General features: G+C 43.0%; 1 protein-coding gene across 1 annotated transcript; it reads right to left on the bottom strand.

Moving 5' to 3' along the window:
* Window positions 1-5,257: 5,257 nt before the first annotated feature.
* On the bottom strand, window positions 5,258-9,559 carry LOC118390703 (protein MIS12 homolog). Its single transcript, XM_035781427.1, has 2 exons — window positions 9,279-9,559; window positions 5,258-5,534 (listed from the first exon to the last, which is right to left on the bottom strand). Exons 1-2 carry the CDS (start codon window positions 9,557-9,559, stop codon window positions 5,258-5,260), a joined length of 558 nt encoding a protein of 185 aa, XP_035637320.1.
* Between the last annotated feature and the right edge of the window lie 1,428 nt (window positions 9,560-10,987).

Below are 10,987 nucleotides of genomic sequence, written 5' to 3'. Positions count from 1 at the left end.
AATGGCTTTAGAAGCTTCTGATATGCTAATTTACATCAATTGGGTGTGTACCCGTGGATGTATTTCAAGGCCTACCTTCCAATTCAGTGCCTCTTTGCTTGACATCATGGGAAAATGAAAAGAAATCAGCCAAGACCTCAGAATTTTTTGTTGTTGACCTCCACATATCTGGTTCATACTTGGGAGCAATTTCCAAACGCCTGAAGGTACCACGTTCATCTGTACAAACAACAGTACACAAATATAAACACCATGGGACCATGGGAGATCTGAGATCCTCGGTGAAAACCTGCTCCAGAGCACGTAGGACCTCAGACTGTGATGAAGGTTCACCTTCCAACAGGACAACGACCCTATGTACACAGCAAAGACAATGCAGGAGTGGCTTCGGGAAACGTTTCTGAATGTCTTTGAGTGGCCCAGCCAGAGCCCGGACATGAACCCGATCGAACATCTCTGGAGAGACTTGAAAATAGCTGTGCAGCGACGCTCCACATCCAACCTGACAAAGCTTGAGAGGATCTGCAGAGAAGAATGGGAGAAACTCCCTAAATACAGTTGTACCAAGCTTGTACCATCATACCCAAGAAGACTCGAGGCTGTAATCACTACCAAAGGTGCTTCAACAAAGTACTGAGTTAAGGGTCTGAATACTTATGTAAATGTGATATTTCCGTTTTTTATAATTGTAATAAACTTGCAAAAAAATCGAAACATGTTTTTGCTTTGTCATTATGGGGTAGTGTGTGTGTGTGCAGATTGATGATGGAAAAACTATTTAATCAATTTTAGAATAAGGATGTAACGTAACAAAATGTGGAAAAAGTAATGGATCGGAATACTTTCTGAATGCACTGTATATGTGATTTCTTTAGAATAAATTAAAACTATGGTGTTCTTCATTTCAGTTCGGAGATCTTATAACAAATGTTTGTTTCAACTCCACCAAAAATGGCACATAGCTGATTAGAGCAGGCTACACTTGGCTACTTCAGAATACAGTTTGAGTGTCTGTAATAAACTAAAAGAACCTAAGGTGGATAACAAGCATAGTTTCTGCTGCCTGAATTTTGTGGTTGCTATAGGACCATGCATGTAGTGGAAACCACTGAAAACCTGAACTTGTAATCATTGTGGGGAACTCTTGCCAGGGCTGTTCCCCAAGTGCCATGCTGAATAAAGATTAAATCTCTTTTTACTTCATGTTCTGCCGGCCGCAAGCGTACTGACTTGTTTTTATGTGCCTTTTATGTTCATATAAGAAAAGGACAGAATATATATTTTTATATACATTTATATAAATATAAACTTATAACATTGTATGTTTCTCAATGAGGAAAGAAGTTTCTAAAAAAGTAGCAACGCTCAATGAAAATCTCAATCTTATTGATCTGCATGTAAGGACATATGACCATGAAAGGTTCACAATTTAGCCTGTTTTGTTTAACCATCTACAAAGTGGAATATGTACGAATAATTGATCAGCTACTTTCTGTTGATTGGCTGCATAATCTGTCCATGTAGGTTTAGCCCAAGGAGAACTTTCCACGAGCCCTATTGATCGTCCACATATGGCCAACCCCTTCTATCGACCATCACTCCCACACTTCTGATTTAACATCAAATCAAATCAAATGTATTTATATAGCCCTTCGTACATCAGCTGATATCTCAAAGTGCTGTACAGAAACCCAGCCTAAAACCCCAAACAGCAAGCAATGCAGGTGTAGAATTTTCTAAAGGACTTACCAATAGATGGAAGCACAATGGAAACGGACAAGATCATAACAGAACTGGTACCACCTAAAAAATGTAATGTTTGCATAATCCACATGACGTTCCTCCTGTAATCACAATTCTACATTGTTTAAAATGCTCTTGGGGTCAAATTCTTCCCCTTTATTGCCACGCCCTGACCTTAGAGATCCTTTTTATGTCTCTATTTTAGTTTGGTGAGGGCGTGAGTTGGGGTGGGCATTATATGTTTTGTGTTCTATGTTTTCTATTTCTTTGTGTTTGGCCGGGTATGGTTCTCAATCAGGGACAGCTGTCTATCGTTGTCTCTGATTGGGAACCATACTTAGGTGCCCTTTTTTCCCACCTGTATTTGTGGGAGGTTGACTCTGTTTAGAGCACTTTGCTTTTGAGCTTCACGGTTTGTTTTTGTAGTGTTTAGTTTGGTGTCATTTTGATTCAAATAAAGAAAATGTACGCTTACCACGCTGCACCTCGGTCCTCTCCTTTGTACAGCCGTGACATTTATTTGATCTCCGAATCACATCTTCTAGTTACATTAACACATGTATTTACAATATTATGCAATTTAACTGAAAATAAAGCCTTAATTTCAGTAGTCACCTCAGCATACTACCCACCAGCCTTAGAGAAACCTGACTAGACCCAAAGTATTGATCATACTACCTTCCTTGCATATAATGATTTTCAAGACCAATCGTAGCTGAGTGGCAATATAGATTGGGATGTTCAAATTTCACCCCTAAAGAGTGAATCTCTTTTCACTGACCTACCTGTGCATAAGCACACATAGCAAACCTGCACATATTCACATCAGCATTCTCTCTGTATCCCCCATATATGGAGAAAGAACTCTCTCATTCTATCACTAAACTAATGGGGTCGGTCTCTTCCCCCTCACCCTTCTTAATCACCCCATCCCAGATTGAACCTAATTAATGCTGCCCTCCTGCATCACTCACTGGCTCTCTATCTGACAGAAACACTATTTCAGGCCCATTCAGGGATTGCTGCTACTCTACAGCCCTGTCAGGAATGTGTCCTGGCTGAGTGAGAAGGTGGAGAGAGAGATAAGAGTTATTTATCAGTGGAGTTGAGCCCCAGAGTGATCCCAGTGGCAGGGTAAGGAGAGAGGTGGATTGGGGAGAGGAAAAGAGGGATTGGGAAAGTGGATTGAGGAATAAGCAAAGAGAGGGGAAAGGGGCTTACGGGAGACAGCCTGTCCAGTCTTCCTATTCCACCATCCTGATGCGAGGCTCCATCCCTGCATCCTTGGGCTCATTTGGGCAGCCCCCGCTGCTTTGGCTTTAATGAGAGCGAGAGACAGATGAAAGAGACAGAGCGGTTGAGGCTGCTAACCCAGTCCCCCCTCCCCACTCCGACCCCTCACTGCTCTCCTCGTCCCTTTTATTATGCTCAGGCTCACAGTGCTAGCCCTCCAGCAGCACTACATCCAAGAATGTCACTTTTTTAGGGAGCAGAACTACTGCACAGTGTACAGTATTGTGCCATAACATTCACAATAGTGCTATGTGAATTATGCAAAATGGAATGGAATTCATTTTTTCAGACAGTACCAATCATTTGTGCTCTCTCGTAAAATGTCAATTTCTATTGTGCTTCCATCTATTGCATTGACAAAATGTTGTGCCTTTTTACATCATAAACCACAAAAATGGTATGCTTCTACTTGTGAAAAGAAAGGCAGAGTATACCAAGATTTGTAATAGTACTCCCAAGCTCAAGAAAGAAAAAAAGGAATCGGGACATACATGTCTCAGGTTTAATTATGAGCATGAAAAGGTTTGAACCTGGCTTCACAGACATGTTATGCTACTTTGAGATTACCTGACTAGATCCACCACAACAGGCTAAAAACAGTAGGAACAAAAAATACTTTTGGGAGCAGAAAAACCCTGTTCTTACAAACATGTCCCGAACACAAGAACACATTTTGGATGTGCAGTGCATATTGCCTTGTTTGGGAGAAAATCTGTACACTTATTTAATGGATACCGGGAATGTATTTATGTTTAATAAAAATACATTTAATTGAATGTTGACCTACATTTTACCAGCAGATAATTTAACAGGAAGGACCCTTGTGAAGAGGTAGTCTGGGGTTCCAGACATGGACATCACACAACAGTCTAATCACTGCAGGGTCTCCCACTGAGACCACGGTGTCAGAGCAGCCTACTGTCAAACAAGCTGCTTATCAGTCAGTCAACATCATACAGCATTAAACATCACAGTCCTCACAGACAAGCTCAGACTGTATCTGACAGACAGACCATGATTGGCAAGGGAAAGGATTTACATTTTATCAGATGCAATTGCACAATCACATCTTTATTCATTCAAAATTAGGCAAGTGTTAAATGTTTATAATGATAGTGCCTAAAAGATATTACGGAACAAAGAATCCAAATCATTCACACCGTACAAACGCACTGCTTGGTCAATTGATTTTTGAAATGAAATAACAAAGCAATGGTTCCCCCTTGTGGTGACTATGGCTCCAAAAAAATGCCTTTCATAGATCCAGAGTTAAAGGGGAAGTTCACCCATTTAAACATGTTATTTTCACTTTTTGTGAGCTTGTAGTTGATCCCCCAAACAGTTATTATATTAGATATTTTGTTACAGAGAAAATTGTTTGTCACAATTTGATGGGTCATGACTTGCCATTGACGACAATGCACTATATAAATCTGTCTAAAATATGTCATAAAATGCTCCATAACACTTCAAGCCAACTCCTATTCCATCAGAATCTCATTATGGATGATGTCCCTGTATTTTCTTTTTTCCTCCCACTGTGGTATAAATGCATGTTTGAATGATGCGGTTTACAACAAAACTATGCAAATATGGATTTATAGGACAAAGGAATGTTTTTCACAACATTTTTGTGCAGAGAAATGATCCAGAATAAGATTCTGATATGAGTTAGTTGAGTGTTTCATAACGCAACGTAGTCTATAGCAAGTGATGACTAACAAAGCTTTTTTATATATATTTTTTTACAGTTTGGGGGATCAACTACAAGCACAGAAAGAGTGAAAATAAGGCCCCATGTAAAAATGGGTGAACTTCCTCTTTAAGACTGGGAGATTCAAAAAATACTAACAGCTTGAGCCTCTGTTACTATTCAAATGTTGTGGATAATATATTTACAATGTATAGAAAGCCATCAAAAAGGAAATACATCAAAACAAAGATGATTTTTTTTCGTTGAAAAAGTGCTCACATTCTTGCCGATAATACTTGGGTCTGACGAATTGTATAATTGTTCATACATCCAAAGGCATAGAATTATATTTGTATCTTATGTTGAACAGGGGGAGCTATTCCAAGTCAGAATGTAATTGCACCTGTGACCTCCCTTCTCAAACAACCACAAGTATTTTACACCATGTGGGTCCATCCCACTGACGAGTCCTCATCCAGGCCTTTTCTTATTGACCTCTCCAATGACAGCCTGCATTTTCTTGACTGATTACATCATCACATGGAAGCTGTCGTGAAAGCTGGCCATTCCCTCCTGCGTCCACGCTGCCTGTAGTTCTACAATCCACCTCAGGATTCCATCCAGCTGCTCTTGGACCTCTCTTTGCTCCTCCAGTTCAGCCAGCAAGGCCTGCCTGCCACACACCTCTGCCTGGTACACCAGTTGCAGCTCCGCCAGGGAAGACTCCAGATTAAGAACCTCCTCTAAACGTTGAAAGTACTTTTTGTGTGGCTGGTCATCAGGTAACAACACATTAGGCGGGACTTAACTTCCGGCGCCGACTGAGATGGCCGCCTCGCTTCGCGTTCCTAGGAAACTATGCAGTTTTTTGTTTTTTTACGTGTTATTTCTTACATTAGTACCCCAGGTCATCTTAGGTTTCATTACATACAGTCGAGAAGAACTACATTTACATTACATTTAAGTCATTTAGCAGACGCTCTTATCCAGAGCGACTTACAAATTGGTGCATTCACCTTATGACATCCAGTGGAACAGCCACTTTACAATAGTGCATCTAAATCTTTTAAGGGGGGGGGGGGATTACTTTATCCTATCCTAGGTATTCCTTAAAGAGGTGGGGTTTCAGGTGTCTCCGGAAGGTGGTGATTGACTCCGCTGTCCTGGCGTCGTGAGGGAGTGTGTTCCACCATTGGGGAGTCAGAGCAGCGAACAGTTTTGACTGGGCTGAGCGGGAACTACTGAATATAAGGTCAGCGTCAACTCACCATCAGTACGACCAATAATATGTTTTCCGCGACGCGGATCCTGTGTTCTGCCTTACAAACAGGACAACGGAATGGATCGCATGCAGCGACCCAAGGAAATGACTCCGATAAAGAGGGAAACGAGGCGGTGTTCTGGTCAGACTCCGAAAAAGGGCACATCGCGCACCTACTTCCCAGCATTCTTCTTGCCAATGTCCAGTCTCTCGACAACAAGGTTGACGAAATCTGAGCAAGGGTAGCATTCCATAGGGACATCAGAGACTGCAACGTTCTCTGCTTCACGGAAACATGGCTTACTGGGAAGACGCTATCCAGGGCGGTGCAGCCAACGGGTTTCTCCACGCATCGCGCGGACAGAAACATACATCTCTCTCGTAAGAAGAGTGGCGGGGGCGTATGCCTCATGACTAACGGGACATGGTGTGATGAAGGAAACATACAGGAACTCAAATCCTTCTGTTCACCTGATTTAGAATTCCTCATAATCAAATGTAGACCGCATTATCTTCCAAGAGAATTCTCTTCGATTATAATCACAGCCGTATATATCCCCCCCCCAAGCAGACACATCGATGGCTCTGAACGAACTTTATTTAACTCTTTGCAAACTGGAAACCATTTATCCGGAGGCTGCATTCATTGTAGCTGGGGATTTTAACAAAGCTAATCTGAAAACAAGACTCCCTAAATTTTATCAGCATATCGATTGCGCAACCAGGGGTGGTAAAACCTTGGATCATTGTTACTCTAACTTCCGCGACGCATATAAGGCCCTGCCCCGCCCCCCTTTCGGGAAAGCTGACCACGACTCCATTTTGCTGATCCCTGCCTACAGGCAGAAGCTAAAACAAGAGGCTCCCACGCTGAGGTCTGTCCAACGCTGGTCAGACCAAGCTGACTCTACACTCCAAGACTGTTTCCATCACGTGGACTGGGACATGTTTCGTATTGCGTCAGATGGAAATATTGACGAATACGCTGATTCGGTGTGCGAGTTCATTAGAACTTGCGTCGAAGATGTCGTTCCCATAGCAACGATAAAAACATTCCCTAACCAGAAACCGTGGATTGATGGCAGCATTCGCGTGAAACTGAAAGCGCGAACCACTGCTTTTAATTAGGGCAAGGTGTCTGGTAACATGTCCGAATATAAACAATGCAGCTATTCCCTCCGCAAGGCTATTAAACAAGCTAAGCGTCAGTACAGAGACAAAGTGGAATCTCAATTCAATGGCTGAGACACAAGAGGCATGTGGCAGGGTCTACAGTCAATCACGGACTACAAGAAGAAACCCAGGCAGACTAAAAAACTTTTTTGCCCGCTTTGAGGACAATACAGTGCCACTGACACGGCCTGCAACGAAAACATGCGGTCTCTCCTTCACTGCAGCCGAGGTGAGTAAGACATTTAAACGTGTTAACCCTCGCAAGGCTGCAGGCCCAGACGGCATCCCCAGCCGCGCCCTCAGAGCATGCGCAGACCAGCTGGCCGGTGTGTTTACGGACATATTCAATCAATCCCTATACCAGTCTGCTGTTCCCACATGCTTCAAGAGGGCCACCATTGTTCCTGTTCCCAAGAAAGCTAAGGTAACTGAGCTAAACGACTACCGCCCGTAGCACTCACTTCTGTCATCATGAAGTGCTTTGAGAGACTAGTCAAGGACCATATCACCTCCACCCTACCTGACACCCTAGACCCACTCCAATTTGCTTACCGCCCAAATAGGTCCACAGACGATGCAATCTCAACCACACTGCACACTGCCCTAACCCACCTGGACAAGAGGAATACCTATGTGAGAATGCTGTTCATCGACTACAGCTCGGCATTCAACACCATAGTACCCTCCAAGCTCGTCATCAAGCTCGAGACCCTGGGTCTCAACCCCGCCCTGTGCAACTGGGTATTGGACTTCCTGACGGGCCGCCCCCAGGTGGTGAGGGTAGGCAACAACATCTCCTCCCCGCTGATCCTCAACACGGGGGCCCCACAAGGGTGCGTTCTGAGCCCTCTCCTGTACTCCCTGTTCACCCACGACTGCGTGGCCACGCACGCCTCCAACTCAATCATCAAGTTTGCGGACGACACAACAGTGGTAGGCTTGATTACCAACAACGACGAGACGGCCTACAGGGAGGAGGTGAGGGCCCTCGGAGTGTGGTGTCAGGAAAATAACCTCACACTCAACGTCAACAAAACTAAGGAGATGATTGTGGACTTCAGGAAACAGCAGAGGGAATACCCCCTATCCACATCGATGGAACAGTAGTGGAGAGGGTTTTAAGTTCCTCGGCATACACATCACAGACAAACTGAATTGGTCCACTCACACTGACAGCGTCGTGAAGAAGGCGCAGCAGCGCCTCTTCAACCTCAGGAGGCTGAAGAAATTTGGCTTGTCACCAAATGCACTCACAAACTTCTACAGATGCACAATCGAGAGCATCCTGGCGGGCTGTATCACCGCCTGGTACGGCAACTGCTCCGCCCTCAACCGTAAGGCTCTCCAGAGGGTAGTGAGGACTGCACAACGCATCACCGGGGGCAAACTACCTGCCCTCCAGGACACCTACACCACCCGATGTTACAGGAAGGCCATAAAGATCATCAAGGACATCAACCACCCGAACCACTGCCTGTTCACCCCGCTATCATCCAGAAGGCGAGGTCAGTACAGGTGCATCAAAGCTGGGACCGAGAGACTGAAAAACAGCTTCTATCTCAAGGCCATCAGACTGTTAAACAGCCACCACTAACATTGAGTGGCTGCTGCCAACACACTGTCATTGACACTGACCCAACTCCAGCCACTTTAATAATGGGAATTGATGGGAAATTATGTAAATATATCACTAGCCACTTTAAACAATGCTACCTTATATAATGTTACTTACCCTACATTATTCATCTCATATGCATACGTATATACTGTACTCTACATCACCGACTGCATCCTTATGTAATACATGTATCACTAGCCACTTTAACTATGCCACTTTGTTTACTTTGTCTACACACTCATCTCATATGTATATACTGTACTCGATACCATCTACTGTATGCTGCTCTGTACCATCACTCATATATCCTTATGTACATATTCCTTATCCCCTTACACTGTGTATAAGACAGTAGTTTTGGAATTGTTAGTTAGATTACTTGTTGGTTATCACTGCATTGTCGGAACTAGAAGCACAAGCATTTCGCTACACTCGCATTAACATCTGCTAACCATGTGTATGTGACAAATAAAATTGGATTTGATTTGATTTGATTTGAGAGGACATTGTTGACTAAAACAGTTTCCATGAGACAAGTCAGACATTTGAAGCGTTCCTGAAGGAATATCTGCAACTTTCGGGAGCATTCTCTTGCCCTTGAACATAGTTTCTCTCCATTGGGCTCAGTCCCGCTTAGTTTTCTCACGAACACCGCTTCTACAACAAGCAGTAATTTGTTCAGGAAGTCCTGAAAGGCGCTGTATACCCTCACCATGCAGGTCTGAGCGGTGAAGCCAAAGAACTGTGCCTCGTACAGCTTGAGGGAGGAGGGAGACATTGCTTCCTCTAGAAAAAAGGCAGAATATTCTGTTTACATTCGGATAGCTCTACTCTGTATGTATATTGGTTAATACTGCTGTCTGTCTATTCCTTCAAGGACCACATTGGAAATGTGCTCTGGATGTTATTGTAGCCTACCTGTAAAAATTCACCCAAAATGAAACAATCTACAATGCATTTACACCTGCTCATTCTCTCATTCCCTCTGGTAACAATGTGTTGTTGCTAAATATGAATGTGTTCTCAGACGTTATGATCTGGTTGGATAATGTTAATGTCAACAAAAATAACTTTTTATAGTTAACCTCAGGTTTATGGCAATAAAACAACTGACCAAACATTACTGCTGCTGTAGCGAACTAACGATAATAACTGTTGTTGCACAAAATATTCCAAAACATGTCACACAAGCCATTTCTAGATGGACACCTTCCTGACCTAGGAAACAACTAGGCTAGCTAGTATAGTCACATATGACTATATTATTATCAATATATATTTGTTAGGCGTGTGCAGGCAAGGATTCCTACAAACCTGCCTCAGTTACACCAGCTCTGTCAGGGGGAATGGGCCAAAATGCACCAACTTATTGTGGGAAGCGTGTTGAAGGCTTTCCAAAATGTTTGACCCAAGTTAAACAATTTAAAGGCAATGCTACCAAATACTAATTGGGTGTATGTGTCACGTTCTGACCATAGTTCTGTTATTTTATTCTTTGTTTTAGTATGGTCAGGTCGTGAGTTGGGTGGGCAGTCTATGTTTGTTTCTCTATGTTGGTTTTTGAGTTCGGCCTAGTATGGTTCTCAATCAGAGGCAGCTGTCAATTGTTGTCCCTGATTGAGAATCATACTTAGGTAGCCTGAGTTTCACTGTTGGGTTGTGGGTGTTTGTCTTCCGTGTCAGTGTTTGTCGCCACAAGGGACTGTTTCGTTGATGCACTTTGTTTTGTTCCAGTGTTCTGTTGTTTTTATGAAACATTATGGACACTTACCACCCTTGGTCCTCCGATCCTTCTCGCTACTCCTCCTCAGAGGAGGACGAGATCCGTTACAGTATGTAAACTTCTGACCCACTGGGAATGTGATGAAAGAAATAATAGCTGAAATAAATCATTCTCTCTACTATTAATCTGACATTTCACTTTCTTAAAATAAAGTGGTGATCCTAACTGACCTTAGACAGGGAATTTTTTACTAGGATTAAATGTTAGGAATTTTGAAAAACTGAGTTTAAATGTATTTGGTTAAGGTGTATATAAACCTACCAACTTCAACTGTATACACTACACTCAAAAGAATTCAACATACTCTACTATTTAAATATATTTAGTCCTACTTCAGGCCAACAGCCTGAAAGTATGGGACACCACCACTTAACACACCTTGTAACTCTTCTGACGTCAAATCTCGCACACCCAAATACCTCT

The sequence above is a fragment of the Oncorhynchus keta genome, chromosome 11 (genome assembly GCF_023373465.1).
Source record: "Oncorhynchus keta strain PuntledgeMale-10-30-2019 chromosome 11, Oket_V2, whole genome shotgun sequence".
In the NCBI taxonomy this organism is placed as follows: Eukaryota; Metazoa; Chordata; class Actinopteri; order Salmoniformes; family Salmonidae; genus Oncorhynchus; species Oncorhynchus keta.
The sequence above is the reverse complement of the archived record's forward strand: the minus strand, read 5'-3'. Positions and strand labels throughout refer to the sequence as shown.